At 35.6% G+C, this 19,082-nt stretch overlaps 1 protein-coding gene across 2 annotated transcripts in view; it reads right to left on the reverse strand.

Annotated features, from left to right (window-relative positions):
• The window catches only part of LOC132911453 (potassium channel subfamily T member 2), a 203,179-nt gene that overhangs the window by 47,547 nt on the left and 136,550 nt on the right, over window positions 1-19,082 (reverse strand). For both annotated transcript variants that reach the window (XM_060968074.1, XM_060968083.1), the window contains exon 2: window positions 2,680-2,759. In XM_060968074.1, the coding sequence (XP_060824057.1) occupies window positions 2,680-2,759 (80 nt within the window). The remainder of the gene's footprint in view (window positions 1-2,679; window positions 2,760-19,082) is intronic.

A 19,082-nucleotide genomic window follows, 5' to 3' on the forward strand; every position in this document is an offset into this window, starting at 1 on the left:
ATTAAAGATTTTGTTTTATTTCTTACAATTAGCTTAATCATTGTAGTTAGATCCACGAAAAAAGATATGTCATGTCATGTAGTTCGTTATTAATGGTTGCTTGCAGACAGGGAATTAATCACCCAGTAATGAAAATTTGTGTTTTTATGCTTTCTGTTACATCTTAATAAAGTTAATGGAATGGTAATTTCAAGGAAGTAATCGTATAAGTGGAATTGTCGAAAGAGAAAAAATGTCTACTTGATTACGTATTTGAAGTTAAGGAAATAGTAAACCGATGGATGTAACAGTTTAAATGTAATACACTAACAAATTGCTTGACGTTGATATTCTTATTAATGAAGATATTTTCATAAACCAAGTTGATGTTCAAGGAGAACGAGTTAAAAAGAATAAGCTCAAAATATGGTATCTTGAACCAATACGTGAATAGATTATACAGGGTGCGCCGTTAGAATCCGGACAAAAGAAGTTTTGTGCAGAAAGTTGTTTATTTAAGTCAATACACAAAAACACATGAAAATGTTGTTATATCTCATTTAAAGGGTCCTTGCTGAGAACTTTTATTCTATGTAACCACCCTCTGCCTCTATGACCTGCTCTATTCTTGCTCTAAAGCGCGAGCACGCTAACTTCAACTGGTCGCGTTTAATTGTCGCGAATTCTGACTCGATAGCAGCTCGTAGGGAGTTGACGTTGGGGTGCCTGCATTTATTAGTTTGTCTCTCGATAACGCCCCACACGTAATAGTCCAATGGGTTTAGGTCGGGACTGTTAGGAGGCCAGAAATCTTTCGACCAAAACATGTCCACATTGTCAGAGAGCCAATTTTGAACAAGATGACTTGTGTGAGCAGGTGCGCCATCTTGTTGAAATAAATACGGCCTTCCAGAAGCCGTAATTTCCATCCACGGCTTTATTACTGTCTTCAGGACCTCCAAATAAACCTCCTTTGTGATTCTTTCGCCTTTTTGGAAGAAGTGCGGAGGCATGACGTCGCCCTCACTTGAGACAACGCTCAAAACGTGAACACTTGCTGGAAATTTGGTTTTGCCCACAACAGGAACATCTTCGAGATTGTGGGCCAGCCAACGGTCGTTCCTCCGATTCACTTTGGCATCCACAGTAAAAATTTTCTCATCGGAAAAAAACCTAATGCGGCCAGCAGCTTCGTGTTTTAACGAACACAGAATCAAATGACAACGGGCAAATCTTTTAAGCTTGGCGGCCTCGGAGAGCATCTGACGGACTTTGAGAACGTAGGAGGCATATCTAAGATCCTCTTGAGCTATTCGACGGACAATCGTTTCACTCACCCCCAAGACGGAGGCTAATTTTCGGAGAGAAGTTCCCGGATCTTCCAAAATCATGTCTTGGGCCCTTTGAATAATTTCTGGCGTCCTTGTTGATTTTTCCCTAACCTGAACTTTTCTCGCCGGAGAAGGAGAACCCTTCTCGAACCACTCTGAGGCTGCGTATCTCTTAGCAATGTCGTATACCGTCGATCTTGGGTAGCTAAAGAATTTTATAATTTCGACCGGCGTTCTCCCGGCGCGAAGACTTTCTATAATCGCCGCTCTTCTATCGTATTCCGGGTTTTGCTTAACGAGTTCTGTCATTTTGAGGTTATAGAAGACTTATTGACATATTTAACTAACTTCAGAGTCAATCAGCACAAACATCTGAATTCTAATATGGTGGGAACTACAAATTGAATTCTGTCCGAATTCTAACGGCGCACCCTGTATATATGTACTATCTTTTCTCTGAGGATTGGGAACAAACAAATCAAATATTCATACTTGCTGCTGAAATTTTTTTGAGATTTATCGCGTTGAAATTCAATAAAATTATATCTTCTATTCAAGTTTTTGAAATTTCGATGTCTAAAAAGAAAATTTTTGTTAATTGACACGTAACAATTTGACTACATTCTGCCCAAAGAATGAAGAGACTAGCAAATTTCTATTAATGAAATATTCCACAAAAATATTTCATACGACGAAGAATCGAAGAAAAGACAAGCCAAAGCTAAACTATTTTTAGACTATTCTGATAAAAGCACGTTCGTGATCGATCAGTTTTAGATGCTCCGCATTGTGTTACAGGTAAAGCGAAAAACGTAACACGATTTACGAGATGACATTGGCACAATAGGTATATTCGTATGTACCGCTATAACGTGAAACTCTGGCGTTAGACCGAAAGGTCTATTTAAAACTGCGACAGTGAACTCTGCCTGCGAATGACGGTATAAGCTATTACATGGCATTTCATACGAAACGTATCAATGCGTCTGAATAGAGGACACGAATTTACAAATAGGCTAAATCAATATAAAATATATTTCATCTATTTCATCCGAAGGTTTATTTATGCGTTTAACTATTTTCTTTTCTACTTGTGTAGTTGCTTGACATTTTTCAATTCAAATGTTTCAGTCCTTTACATTTTGAGGATTCTTTATAATTCTTCTCCGATTCTTTTACAGCCGATTAACGATACTGCTACCTTTTTGCAATTAAACTTTTTGAAATCAAACTTTATGTTTCGAAAAGAACAGGGTTATAAATATTTCTGAAACATCTACCAATTTATAATTTATTCATATACGTAGTTTGAAGGATCAATTTATCGGTTATTGATTTCATATATAAAAACTATACTCGGTATACTTACTCGAGCGTTGATTTTTTATGAAGTACAGCTGAAGTCGTTCCTTGAACGTGTTCTCGTTCACGTAATATTCAACACGAACTCTGTAAAGAAGAAGAAATTAAAATTACCACTTGATGTTTCACAGGTTAAGTAATTCTAATTATTGAAAACAAATCCAGTATTATGTACAGTATCGAGATTAACAAATTCTCAATTTTATGCGTTTGATGTCACAAGCTCGCAATTGTTAATGTCATTTTTATTTAATGTCATCCTTTCAAAACTTGATACCTTAATGTCTAAAAAAACGGCAGGACAATAATAACCCTCCTGACCCAGATAAATCTATAGCAAACAGATTATCGAATAGTATTCTTTGGTAAGTGAAAAAGTATTAGCTGTAGCAAATGATAGCAAGGCCCCTTCAACTTCTAATATTCTCATAAATCGTACAACGCTAAACAATTCCTCTGAGAGTAGTAAACTTTTCCAATCCAACTTATTCAGCTAATCACGAGTCGAAATATCGTTGAATGCAGCGTGGAACAATCGCAGTTGGGTGGATTTCTATGAAACGCATTCGCGTCGAAAGTTCTCACGAGGCGGCGTGCTGGTTGTTCTCATTATTAAGCAACAGCACTCCTATTATCGTTTGTTAAATCAAAATCAGTCTACCAGACAAATGGTTCGCATTACTATTGCAACGGCGACCGTCTAATAGCCTAATCATTTCCACCGAGGGACGTAACTCCGATTGGCAGTTATTTTTCAGTCAGTTGAACGATGCGCCGCGATTTCACAACGTCGCGTGTCATCACTGGATCAACATCGACGACAACGACCATTCGCACGAAACAGGCTCTTGAATCGATCGTCGATCGAGGGATGTTCACGCGAAAACCTTTGTGCCTTGGAGAGTCACGCTGCAAGAGCGTGGTTGTACTTTCGAGTGTAATCAAGCGAACGATGGCGTGAAAAGAATTCCATGTTATAGTTGGAGCAGGGTTACGGCTTTTTGCTGCTTTTCGAGAGCTCTTCGTTTGAAAAAACAGGAAGTTTAAGTTTTGAGGAAATTTATACTCTGAGAGCCTTTGCAACGTTTGTTTGGCTGAGGTGAATATGCGATTATCGTAATTATCGTAATTATCGTTTTGTGGTATCTCCAGTTTAGATATTCTTCTCATTTCAGTTATGTTATTTGAATTATTAATTTCTAACGAGATTATGGTTTCTTATAGATTATCTTATCTCTTAAAGATAAACGCCACGAAGAAAACGTCGTAATTTTAGAAAACGAAATTACGAATGTAGTACGTGCAACAAGAACAATGAATAGATATAACATATGCCACAGTGTAGACGTTAATAACATGGTAATGGAATATGGAATATGTATAATATAACAATTACCAATGCCCATAACGTATTTAAGCTCTTACTGAAAACACTTTTGAGATTTTTACTAAATTGGAGTTAAATTCCTTTGTCTCAAGTAATTTTGGAGTAACGCGCGTGATAATGAATAATGTGTAATGAAAAAACAAAATATGCCGTGATATTATATGAAATGGAGATATGGATGAAAATTATAATTTTACGTGATCAAAATATTTAATTATCATTGTAACAACAGTCGTGTGAATGTTTATGTAATTTAAATACACATTTGTTTCGTCTAATAAGTATCATAAGTCTATCATAAATTTATACATTTTTACATCTTTAAATTTCTCATAGATCCATAAACATCTATAGTGTACAACAAATGTAGAACCGTAATTATTTTGTAATCGAAATCCCAACGCTGATTGATTTGACAGAACAATTTTCGCCGTATAGCTTAAGCTGTATCGGTTATCGTATGTTTCACTCGCTTACAAACCTATAACTGACATTTTGGAGGGTCTCGGAGGAGGTTCCATTTCCTTGAAAGCGTCCTCGAGGATTTGTCAACTAGCATGACGTTGTCGAGGACATATTTATTATAGTACCGTTGAAGCTTCGCGAAATTAAAACTCTCGATGATATCAATTTTTATATCAATTACAATTTTTCGTATCATACACTTTTTAATATCTCATATATTCGATTATTTAAAATACAAAAGTATCGCGAGAGTTCACCATCCAGATGGAACTATCTCCTACACCAGATTCAGCTTTGATATATGCTTCGGTCGATTCAATTTCGTTCAATCTCGAAGCGATCCACAGATTTCAGCTATACGCACGGTGTCAAAATTTGAATAATTCATTAGACACCTACGTCAAAATAGCTTCACTCTCGGCCAAACTCATCATTTACAGCATTATGTAAATTGCACCGGTTACAGGTTTAATCTCGTACATTCGGCACTTCATTTCGATGCATTTAAACATCTGCCTTGACAACTTTTGTATTCTCGATATTTCGCTTATTTCAATGTCAGAATCTTTCTACTTTTTTTAATCGTTTTACGAGATTACCAGAAAGATAGGCGAACTCATCGACTCCACCTTCTATAAATTTTTCAGCTTCATTAGCCGAGTAGGTGATTAGTGTCTAACTTCTCGAAATAAACAACTCAGTTACTTCCATTTCATAAGTTTATTCGTTGCAGGCGATATAAATCGCAAGCTTTCAGGTAAGTTTTAAGAAATATTTGTAACCAACATTTTTCTGCTTTTCAATTTATGGAGTTAATCGATATCGCTACTGAACCTATGTATTACGAGCGATAGCGATACGGGCATACTTTGTGTTTCATTCTAACTTTAACAGGATACTTGGTCCCACTTATGGCAAGAAGATTAAGTATTAAAAGCAACGAAACGTTTTTCTAGAAGTATTATAACTTTGAACGTATAAGTACGAATTTATTGATCAAATTGCACCAGGGATCTCCTGCACGATCGAATTAATTTACAAACGCCTTCTTTAAGAAATTTACAAACTTATAAGTAGCACAAACATACTGATATCGCTAGCTTATTGTGCCAGTGCTATAATGTATATATAATTTAACTTGAAAAAACTGCTTATGTTAGTCCGATTCTCACGTGCAAAATTACAGCAAAAGTTCCTGACAAGGTCTATTGGTCGAGGTATGGGTGTGACTAACCATGTGAAATATGCCAGAGAAAACGTGTGTGAGCACGCGCGAAATCGGAAACGGAAAGCTTGCACGCCGTTGCACGCTTTCGTTCGTGAACGTGCACTACCTTTGTGCCAAAACTTTCAGTTAGATTGCACCGCGTGATGCATCGGGCATCGGATATCCTCAGGCGAACGAATCCGGATTAGTCAGTCGTGAGTGATATCATAGCGAACTGAAGGCGGCTTAAAGGCGCGTACTCAAAACACCGTTCGCAAGATGTTCGCAAACTTTTTATGACGATTTTGCGATCTTTTTTCAAACTCTGCTTATATTAAATTCGCGAGATGTATGTTTTATTATATGTTAGCGACGACCTATTTTTAAATACTATCGAGCTCAGTTAGTTGGGTGTTATTTAGTTGTGGAATAGTTTGACAGGCAATTATTAGACTGCGCAAAGCAAAAGAGAGTTATGGACGCTTAAACGATTTGCCTATACACAATATTTCCTACCATTGTATCAAAAGTTCTAACACATATTCCGCACTGTGTAAAAATCCACCTATTAAATTTTCGTTTTTACGAATGAATATGATATTATTTCCAATCTGTTATACTAGCTTGATTCGTGTTTAATTCAAGAATTATTAGTAATTTGCTCGAAAATATCGATTAATATATTATTTCTATTAGCTTCTGCTCGTAAGAACTTCGGTTCCAAAAATTTATATTTCACGAACACATTCGCGAATAGTAGATATGGAAGAAGATGACAAACGGAAGAATTATTCGTGAATATCAATGACTGTGCCTTGTAATTTGTTCGTAGCCATAGCGATCAATTTTATCGTTTATTTTTTTTAGCCATCCATATACATTTTCCATCGTGCCGTTCGCTTGATTTATCGATCGGGCAACGACAACTTTTTCTCTTGTTGTTCGCGGGACGGATAAGGAGCTTGACAGAGCGATGAAGATAACGTTTGGACGGTGACGGCGTGAAAGTGCGAATAAATCGTTCGTTAGGTATATCGGCTATTTCTTTGTTTTTTGCTTGAATGTGAATAACGAGGATGGTGGCTTGATAAATTTTTGATGGCGATCGATGCCAAGAGGGCTGACCGTTTACGTGGAAGTATACGAGTTATTTGTTTTTCAGGCGAATGTTGTGGCTTCATATTATAATGCTTTCGTTTAAAGCGGATATTAGCAGCTATTTTTCTAGCCATACCACTGTTCGCACGAACGTTCTGTTCATATTCGAAATGGGAGGATAATTTGTAGAGATTTATCGTTTCCTGAATTGTTCAGGACAAAAGTTTTTTACATATTTGCTATACATTTTTCTATTAAAATATTACAGGCATAATACCACATTATTGACTGGATCCAAATATGTTTAGGAAACTGTTAAAATCATCGTACAATCGTTGTTAAACTTTAAAATTGATCAAGCAGCTCCAATATTATTATAACAATATTATTACGAAATAAATCGTGTTAAATATGTCATTGTAACCAGAACGAAAAGAGTTCTTAAATAGCATACAATGAGAGACGAAGGTACTGTGCGAATACTTTTGTCTTCATTGTGTCGATATACATACATACGTATATGTGTATTTTATTTAAATAGATGATGTGAAAATGTTGAACTGGTCGCCACTTCTAAGAAAACTCCACATTTGGTCTTTAGTTTTCTCAAGCACTGAAGCCATGGACAGCGTATAGACAAAAGACTGCATCGAAGACAAACCATAAACTGTACACATGCAACGTGGGCTTCAGGGTTTTTCAGTCATAGGGTAACGCTGCTAGCGTGCGGATCTGGACCATTGTATTCCGAACTTTGTACTTGCACTTTAATATTCAATACATATATATATATATTTTTGTTAGGAAGATGATACAGTTACACTGTACATGTGAATGTGTGTGTAAGCATCAGAGCGCGTCTAGGCCTGAGTTGAGACAAAGGACGATTGGCAGTCGTTAAGAAGCATCTGGAAGGTTCGGTTAGCTGTCGAGTGTAGAGAAAGTGCGGAGACGCGTGCAAGTGTGAATCGAAGAATATGTGAGAAATCCTTCTTGTAATAAATATATTATTATTCTAATATTACACCCCAGTGTATATTCAATGTTCCTTCAACATTATTTCGGCACCAAAGATTCACAATTCTTAACAATATATATTTCTTTTCTACCTTACAATTTATCCACGCGTTCCTTTGTATTCACATACATCCAATAACCTTAACAGAAAATAACAGCGAGAAGAGCGATCAAAGCTGTGTCATATTTTTTTCTAAACGCTCTATCCATTTTATAAATTATTTAGTTAGTTAACTTATAAATAGCGAGAATCTGAAATTAAATTCGCGCATACCTTTTACCTCCGTCTCACTTTTTAATAATGGGAGAACCAACCATTTTGAATGGATAAACCGTAAACTAATCATCCAAATGCAGCATTCCACTAGCTCAAAGTCCATTTGTCGATATTTAATTAAAATGTGGTTAGAGAATTTAGAGCGTTGACATTTCCAGTATAATTGGAGTCGCCGAATTGATTCGCAACCAATAGGACTAATCTGCATGCGCGAGTGATTTCTAAAATTCCGATGCAATCGTCAACGAATCAGTCCCTTTGATCTTAAGCTGAAATATTCAGACTTGCGAACCTCATTTCTCGATCTCTTAGTTCGCAGACTTTTACATTCACTTTCTATTTCGCATTTCTAGTTATTTATCTGCCTTGACAATGTTATCCAATGGCGAAAATTGAATTTATTCAATTAGAATTTATTAAGGAATTTATATAATCTCCTATTGGTTTTACTTTTAATAAATTAAAATGATAATATTGCATTTTTGAAAGAATTGTCTTAAATAAAAGATACATATTTTTAATGTAAAATGAATTACTGTACAAGGTGTCTTCCTTACAAATTGTTACTTCTAAGTGTCAAGAATATCAACACACGTTAATTTAATGAATACGTCTTCGACAAATGAAGTTTTTATATCATATGTGCAATTCATTTTCGAAAATTAAGTACGTGTTGCGATATTTTACATGCAATAACAAGCTGTGCAAATGAAACTTCAAAGAACTTTTTTCAATTGTTTATGTACAGGTATTCAGAAATAAAACTTATACAGTTTCTAAAACGTAGCGAGAGAAATCGGATATTAGCACGTGGCACACAGTCCTAGCAATCAAAGGAAAGGGGAAACTTCTTCGTTTTAACGAAATTAATGACTACGCTCACGTTTCGGTCCTCGCTAAAAGGTCAATTCACAGTAACGAGTTCCGGGAACTTTTTCTTGTAATTTTATGTACTATCTATGTCTCACTGCGTTCAGTAAAATGGAGGTTTTCGTCGCAGATATTTAGCTACCTTCGAATAAATTATTAGACCTTTTAATAATCCGTGTGCAAGATAAAAAATATTATTATTACATCAGGTGATTTTTATTACCACAGGTGAACATAAAATATACAAAGTCCGAATTGAAGGTAGAAAACTCGTTACTCTGTTTTGCAACTTTGTGTTATAAAAGTAGGTACATATTTTTCTAGACATTTTTACTGCTTGTCATTGGTAAGTTTTATTGTTATGCAACAAAACCAGAAAAGTATGTACCTACGCTTATAACACAAAGTTGCAAAACGGAGTAACGAGTTTTCAACCTTCAATTCGGGCTTTATATGTTTTATGTTCACCTGTGATGATGTAATAATAATATGTTCGTAGAATAAATTGCAATTTTCTTCTGCTATTAAATGTCATATTATGTCATACGTTTAAAACGTCAATAATTTTTACTTTTTATCAGATAAAAATCCTCCTAAATAAAAGATATATCGCTGGAAGGAGAGGATAATCATTCTACCCATCAGCATCAACACCGAAACATTGTCTAATGAGATAACGTTTATATATGTCCGCGTATCGTCTACTTTCCCTTCGGTCAGCTCGACGGCTGACCACGTAATGGATTTTCTACTTCAGGAAGGAAATACTCGTCCACCTACGGAATTGTACCTCGTTACTTGAACCCGAAACGCCACTCGGAGCAATCTATATAAATTGAGGGGAACGTTCTCGTCCCCGGTCTATTCTCTTCGTCTTCCTGCTTCCGATCTCCGCGTTTGTCACAGCTTGTTTGTCTCTATTCCCTTCGACCAACGCTATACTCGAGCAGATCGTCGCGTCGCAAAATTTCGAGACGAGAAGCATGTTTTCTTCGAGATCCAAAAGGGAAGTTCGAGTATTAGCTGAGAGAACGAATTTCTTAAAGTATATTGATGAAATTAACGATGAAATTAACTCTTAAAGTAAATAACCAAAGAAATCGTGTTTGCACGAACGTCTTTTTAATATTTTGGAGATCAACGAATCAATAAAGAGAAGTAAAAAAGATACTGCTTTCGATGGCTACAAATAACGTGACAATAGAGTTAACATGAAAAGAAAACTCAACAAACAAGGGGTGAAAAATCCCCTGAAGAAATTCAAAGGACTGAAGTTACTCCTCGATCTTCAAAATTAAATTGCTCTAACGACCGTGTTCATTCTCTAAGCTGAATTAGAATCAGCTTAAGTTGTTGACTTTAGAGTTCACGTTTGTTTACTGTTTGTTTGCTGTTCTCACGGCTAGCTTAGTTACATCGTGCTATATCTGAGCCTTTTTGATCAAGCAAATTCCATAAGTCATCCTTATTTCCAAATACTGAGAAATCTATTCGAAATGTAGTCAAACCAAAGTAAAATTGTATACGACAGCTACGATAAGAAAGAATTGTTGAAATGTTTCATGAAAGATAAAAATTGATCTGCAAACAAGATTATTCGAACTAATTCGAAGAGATTACAAGAAACTTTATTTCTCCTGCAGATCTTCGTTGCGCCCTTAATTCTTCATTTAACTTCACCAATTAATAAACGAAACCGTTTAAGACTTCCAACTCCGCTAATGAAATTACCACGCGATGTTCGAAACACAATGACGATCCCACTGTTCGCCTGTTCAACACTATTCACATTTATTCGACCACAGAAATTTCTAGAAACTCATTTTCATTAGTCTTTGAATTCTCTGCTGACAGTAATTTCACGGTTTATATGACGTTTGTTGCTCATTACCGGGCACGAGGATACTTAGTCTGACTGCACTTTCAAAAAGACACAACAATGAGCTTTTCGTATTACTATGTAACGTAGTATTACGTAGTGGAATTTATCAGCGATATATTATGTTTTACAGGTTTGTAAGTACCATACGATTCAGTTCCTATTAGAATATTAAAATAGATTTTATTACATATAATCGAACTTGGCATTCGCTACTTTAATTGGATTGCTCCTTTTTCTCAAATAAAAAGATTTTTACAGCATCTTTAATGGTTAAATAATATTTGGAAGAAACGGAATATTTCATTGAAATATATGGATTAAATATAGAAAATGAATAAGACATTTAAAGTCAGCTATCGTTTTTGGCTGCGAACTTGAATTTCCGCGTATTTATTCAAAATCAAAACCTGTCACTAACAAACGCGTCGCCGAGTCATAAACTTTGATGTTAAAACAAATAAATTTCTGCGTTTCGACAGGTGAATTCGACAAAACAATTAACCGTTTATTTGGTTTGACTATTGTCACTATAGCAACGGAAAAGTATCATTCTGAAAACTCCGATTAAAAATGTTTTTACTTTAAAAATAAATAAAATTCCATACAGTAAAATTCTATAAAAAATACATTTTCTAATCTTAAAACTAATTTAATACGTTAACGAAGCTTCAGATTATTACGAATGTAATTAACGAAACAGAAGTTTTCCATTTGCGTGGGACGAAGAACGCAAACTTTCAAAAAATGTACGCTTCAAGTTTCAAAAGAACTTTTACCTAGAGAGCTATTTTTAGATCTTGATTTTCTCGTTGAAGATGTATTTCCGGTGACTGTAAGTACAGGCAGAAGCGTAAAACTACCGGTCTTTTGACAATTTCCTGAACTTGCATGCAGCCCGTTTATTCCCGCCCTCGACGATCGCTCAACTCCTCTCCTAAACTCTCATTTTGTCCAAGTCTACAATCTTTCGATCAAACGTTATTTCATTCCATTAGCTGTTACAGCCAAACCAATGAATCACGTAAATTCTCAGTCACAAAGTCAATTTACGAGTTATCTATACCCTTAACCTTTAACCGTTACTCCGAGCCTCCAAAATACTACGAATGTTATAAACATTGTTACAATTTTATTCTAAAGAACGCATATCGCATAGTCCCGTTAATCTTTAATTAAGTTAAATCTTATGATTACAAGTTGACATTAAAATTTGATTTCACCGTATCAGTTAAGAGTTAACAATGTAATTCTCATAGGCGTCTACAGGTGTTACCTTTTATGTACTCTGCAACACAATTAAATTTATAATTTATAGATCTCACTGCGTTTCATTTTCATTCATTTTAATAATACATTAATTCGTAATACGAATAAAAAAAACCTTTTATTTTATCAGAATTTTAAATTCTGTTGTTTTGTATCAATAAGGATAAAAATTAATAAAACTGCCCAACTCATTTTACTCGCAAAACTCAATCACATCTTTCCCTTGTCTTGCTTTACCTGCACCAGGAGGAGTAGCTTTTAACCTAAATTTGTTATTCTAAACGACACGTTGCATAATAATCTCCGACCGAAAAGACGTTGCTCCCGTAACGGACGGATTCTCGATAAACTCAAAAGCGCGGCTCGCTGTTCCGCAGTGCTTTTACGTAGCCTGTAACAGTGGGGGCGAAGAACGGTGTAAGAGAAAGAGAGAGATAGAAAGGTTTCGTGCAACATCGTGGTAATAACCCGGCTTTCCCTGGTTGCACGTAAGATTCGCCAGGTATTAACGGCCCGTAAAGTCGTCGCGCTAACGGTTGCTAATACCCCCGAGGTAAAGGAACGCTGTACATCGGGGCACGTCACGCAAACTACCGCATAAGCCGCGCTACCGTCGCGTCGGATAGATGGGACGTCACGACTCGTAAGCTGCCGCTCGATGTTCCGTCTTTCCTCGAAAGCATCGCTCGCAATCCTTACGTACAAGTATCCGATCCTATCGTCCATAAGTATTTGGACATTCTCAAATTATCGTCAATACACAGGATGTTCGGTAACTGGTGGCATAATAATTTGTCATAAAGAAGAATAAATGGAAAATGTAGAATAAATTTTCTGCATTCGAGGCCTTGTTTTGGAGAAAAAAATATCTTGAAAATTTACTCGATACACGTGTATTAACGCTAAATTTAGACATGTCGAAATACTGATATTCTCATATGAAAAATAAAATACGTCAGATGAAACTCTTTAATCTAAATCTGGTCCCTGATCTTATCTTTGGCAACCGGCCATTGGATATCGTATAAGTACAATGGTTAATATTAATTAGCGTATATAAGAGAGAAATAATTGAAGGTGTATGAAAATTTCACCTGTGAAGGTACCTTAGTCACGTGACTCGAAGTGGGTCCGTTGAAATTTTAAAACCACAATCGCGCTTATCTGCAAATAGAAAGAGTCGCGTGATTAATAAAGTTTTCTCGATTTTCCTGAAAGCTATCAATTCCATGTTCTTCCGTGCTATCGGTGAGTAGTCTGTGCTCTCTCCACCCTGGCTGATCACGAAATCGACGAAATCAATCGCAGGCCATCGTATTAACAAACTCCATTCAATTCCCTGGAATATCGATCGGCGTTCCATCCTACCGTTCAACGTTTCTTGCCGATATCTCGAATCGGTAGGGTGCAGTCGATGGACGATACGTCATACGCGTCCCGCGGCGATATTTACGAGCCACCTGACGATCGTAAATGCTTTTATGTATCGACAGGAAATTCGAACGACCGTGGTTCCGCGGTACACGCCGACTGAGCATCCTATCCCATATCGTGGCGCTGCATGAATTATGCAACCTGCGAACCGTATGCTCGTAGCTTGTTTAGCCGTCGATCGCTTCTACCTGCAGTAACATCGATCGCCTGGGAATGACCCACTATGCGACAACTTTCCGTTCACCGTGTACCGTTTCGATTGAGTAACGACGTTACCCTCGTGTACTCTGCTGACCATCGCTGCGAGCAACGCTCCAAGGATGCGAGCAACTTCGACAAACTACATTCGAGGATCGGCCAGCAATTTTACTGCTGTTGTTCCACGTGGTTGTAGTAATTTGGGGATTTGATTTGTGGTTTGGAATCGGTGCTGTGTTTGCATAGGGGAATTAAATTCTGCGTGGTTGCGAGTAAAGCTAAGAATAAGCTTCGTGAACAATGGAAACGTAAAGGTTGGATGACTTGTCCCTGTCGAGAACAGGAAGTTTAACTCTTTGACATTCTAAGAATTTTTAGCATTTGATCAACCAGAAATGTTAACGTATTCTTACAGCGAAAATTTGTAAAAGGAATGTCTCCTTTTGTAAAGTAGAAAGATTATAAATTATTCCAAATTTGTTTAAACAGCAACCTTTCTTTCTGTTTCACTTTTCATCGGTAAAAGTGACGTAAGAAACAGATTTTACGTTATCATAGTAGAACGATATCACGTATTTCCTAGAACATTGCAGTTGTGCAATTCTGCACAAAGACTTAAACGCTTTTGATATTCACAGATCGCAATGTAATTATTTCACGCGAAGCCTCTTCAGTTATGGCACCAATTGATGCGCCAGACCAATCAAGTGTTAATATAGAATCATGAAACAGGCAGATGACCTCGATGTGTGAGGATAGCACGTAAAACGATAAGTTATTTAAAGCGGAAAAAATATATTAAAAATTAGCATTTCTATATATGAGAATTTACAACTTGAACATTTTTTATTACGTTGATGGTAGTAAACTATTCCGGTGACCTATATGAAAAAGAAGATTATAAAAATATGGATGACAGAATAAGCGAAAAAAAAAAGACTAAGAGTAAGTCATTACCATATAGTCGTTTTTTATTTAATTAATTAAATTGTTCTATGATGGACTGACTGAATATTTATTTGCTCACTTGTGTTATTGTATTTGTCAGTGAACTCTTTGAGTGACCTAAAACTGAAATTGATTAAAATGAAACAGTGATAAAAATGAAAATTTAATACTTTTGTTATTATTTCAGCTTTAACTTGCTTCGCAGATAAATATCTGTGAACGTGTTAAAATGTCTGGCAATATTTCATGGAATCTATTCGTCTTTAGCATGCCATAAAAATTCATTTTGTTATTTTTCATGAAATTTATTTATTTGCCCCATAAAAATGTAAATTAAATCTTCCGTATAAACAATGCAACAAGTGGTTTACTACAATTTGATACGCGTGCAAAATCATATTCAAATGTCAAACTTATTAGTTTCACATTTGTGCACGAAATTGTATAAAATATTTCTAGTAAAAAATATAACTTCCATAGCCAGCATTGTCCTTCGCGTAAAACGTAACATTTTATTTATTTGCAAATTTTTTCTCTTGAATTATTGAGGTGACAATTAAGTGATTTGTCGATACCACCTAATGACAAAATTCGCAATCACTTAGTTGCCAACTCAACACATTATTTGCATTCTAACAATTAACATTACGCCTATTGAACGAAAGCCTAAAGATATGCTCAATTTTCACCACTCTTTCTTACACATTTCTACAATTTTATAAAACTCAAAGTATGATGATAAATCTGTTGCTTGATCCTTATTGGGTGAAGGTCTAAAAATAAGTTGAAACAAAATTTCTATTACGTACGAAAGTCGTATTAGTTTACGGTACAATCCATCGTGCCATTTTTAGATTAAGAACAGTCGAATTATTAACAGAACGTCCATCCTATTGTCAATTAAACGATGTTTCATCTTTTGGGAATTTGCCGAGGACTTGCAATTAGTAAGTTTCTAGCTATGTTGCTCCCTTCGATGTTATCCCCCCAGCAATGTATCGATTTGCTCTCGCCTACGCAAATATTTAGCAATGACGATATTAATTCGCCACATTCTATTTCCGTCTCGTCTTCCATCCGTTGAGGAAGTAAAGAGGAGAAGTCAAAATATTCGCTGCCACCTTTATAGAAATACATGTTATTTTATTTGTTTCTAAATATGTGGAAGAAAATTTGCGATGAAAGAAGGTTACGCGTATAGTTGAGACATCAAAGGGTTGAAACGGTAAAAGTCGAAATATTCTACAAACGATATGTCAAACGATTAAATCGACAGAAATTAATTTACCGTATACCTGACGATGGAAAATCTTTCTGCAAACATTGTTCGGTGAAATGAAATCAACGAACGTGAAAACAAAACCGGGGAAAAGGTACACTTTCAGATACCCGTGAAAATATTTTTCCACCGCGCGATTCTGCACAAATAGAGCTGAATGAACATGACTGTTAATCGGCGGAAATCAACGTTCGCACACGACGAATGTACGGGACACAAGATTCAGTTATGCAATTAAACGATCGGTACACAAAGAGACGTTTTATCCAGATATAAAATATCATGTTCCGATATCCACACGTTTCTCATGATTAAATTATATCGCGCGCTGAATTTACACGTTTCGGTGTCGTGTCCGCCGGATAAACGATTGTTCACGCGATTCGCTGGCAGAAACAGCATGCAGTCGACCGTCGAATTGCATTCATCAAACTTTTATACGCGTGAAAACTTTGCAAACGGGCAAATTGTAACGTGTGAACGATCTTGATCAGGAACTAAATTTAAGAGAAAACAGTATTAGATCGTCCAGAAAGTGTGTTCCTTCCGTAAACATGTTTTTTACAACAGTGCACCTTCGTACAAACGTGAAACCAAGTCTGTGAAATATCGCGGTGTTTATCTCGACAGAATAAAATAGATCGTACGTAATTCGACAAAATAATATAAAACAAAAACGTTGTGCGTCTATTATTTCCTCATTAAACGAAAGAAACTTTTTGGACAACCTAATATAAACAAAGAGCTTCTAAGATGCGAAGACAGGCAACCGAGTTGAATAACGTAAGAAAAGTTAGTGACAGATATCAATGGAAATCGAATAAAACTGTTATTTACGTAGCTCAACAAAGAAGATTTATCGTGTAACAATGTCTCGATAGTTTCGTTTCAAATCTTTAACTATATATAATATTACTTAATCGTTTTTTAAAAATTGTATCCTAACAGTATACGAAAATGATGTATTGTAAATGTAATTATATTGTATTTGAAATTATAATTTGCTGGATAACGTATAATGCTTCGCAGAATGATCTCTTCGTAGAGATCTAAATTGCTTAATGAAAGAGAAAGGATAGTTGCTTATCCTCGATGCATCGAATAAATTCAAAAATATCGATCGTTTAACGAGCTAAAAGACGTGAGACCACAGAATTTTGAATAATATATGAACACCTATGAATAATATGTGTATAAGTTGAAAATGTGGATGACTCACAAATGGCATATGTATAAAATGAAAGACATAATATTGCAATGATAATCTGATAGCAGCGTGAGTATCGTACGATCTTTTATCGTATCTTTTCATATCTATATAATATAAAATTTAATTTAATAAATAAAGTTTTGTATTAAAAATTTTCGCTTTCTGTTTATAACGATCAAAGGATTAACAACCATCAAAATCGACAAATATATTTCTAATGATCGAAAAGTAAAGGGCGGAAGAAATGAAAGTACGACACGATCGACCGTAACGACTCACGCGATTAATTTTTCAGTAGGGCGATTATTCTTTTCTGCGAATGTGCATTCAGCGTTTGTCTCGTATAGGTTAATTATATACGTGTGTCTTCACGTTCTATAAATAGAAACTAGCAACATGTCAATACAGATAAATAAAACTCCGCAACCTTGCACTGCATTGACTGAATTATAGTTTCACAGCGAACTTCGTTCCAGCTTTCCTCGACGCATTTCTCTCTATTCTTAGTCTCTTTATTGCATTTCGATGAGAAATGGATAGTTTACGCAGCCGTTTGTTACGATCACGTACGAATATAATTTATGTGCCGATCGAACGCATATGTGGACGTAGAAGGGATTAGACACGGCATGAATTATTGGAAATGCATGAATGATACAAACGAACATATCGCAGAATGGATTAATATTAAATTGATCGTGTGTATAGTATTTTAATAAAAGATGTTGCAGGTTTTACTTTACTTGGCAGTTCGCGATTTGTATATGCATAAATTTATCGAATACGTAAATTCAAATTTCTTATCTGCAAGCTAATCGATTACTTAATATAACCATAGAAATAAATTGGTGGATTATTTAAGGATTTTATCGTACGAAGTTTCGTGCACAATTGTTAATTAAAGTCAACAGAACTGAAATAACGTGACAAGATAAAGGCGTATAAATTCGATGGACCAATTTCATTAAGGAGATTATTTCCCTCCCACGAAACTCTGGCCCAGTATTTAAATGTCAAGGGTTTACGATATTGCAACACGCGGAAAAATAGTTTTGCGTCAATTCGCTTCTTCCGATTAAGATATTTTGCGATGCTAATGTTTGATAATAGTATTAAAACGTTGTTATAAAATGTACGAAGGGTAACAATTTATAGCACGTAAAACCGTGGGAAACGATATAAGAAGTTGTCTCATACGAATACGTTGTTTCTATGAAAGAAATTAATTAGCAAGATGTCACACCGCAACAAGTTGATATAAATTGTACAACTTTTGATTTAAGCTTTAATCCAAGTTAATAATTTAAGCGAAATACGCGACTTTTGTTTTAGATTACGTTAAAACTTAGATTTTAACTTAAGATCATTTGGTGTTATCGGGAAATTTATGTGTAGGGCGGATATAGAAGTAATACCTTGTGCAAATCCAGTTGAACGTAAGCTGCGACGAAGAAAACTGTGAAAAATCTTGGCTGTTCAACAAAATATCGTCGCGCGAACCTTGAGAATAACAGAGATACGAACCAACTTTTTACGGCTGTCACTTTTATGGGTATATACTTATCAAAGAATTATAATGCTTATAAGCATTATAATTCTAAGTTTTATGTTAAATTTTTTCGTAACGATTACCTGAAGTTTCCTTTAAAAGTATATATATCTAACAGTGCTATATACAAAAAAAAAGTTTCAGAGGAAGAATCGAAAATTAGCTATGCCGTATCACGTATGCATAGTTACAAACCAGACAACGATAAATATTTTACAGAAGGAAAGCACTAGAAAAAGGCCTACTTTGCCGAGTAATGCAATGTATCGATCTAGCAATAAGACAGCTACCATTTGTAATGATTTCTTTTTTACGTCAACTGA

This window comes from Bombus pascuorum, chromosome 1 (assembly GCF_905332965.1).
Source record: "Bombus pascuorum chromosome 1, iyBomPasc1.1, whole genome shotgun sequence".
Lineage (NCBI taxonomy): Eukaryota > Metazoa > Arthropoda > Insecta > Hymenoptera > Apidae > Bombus > Bombus pascuorum.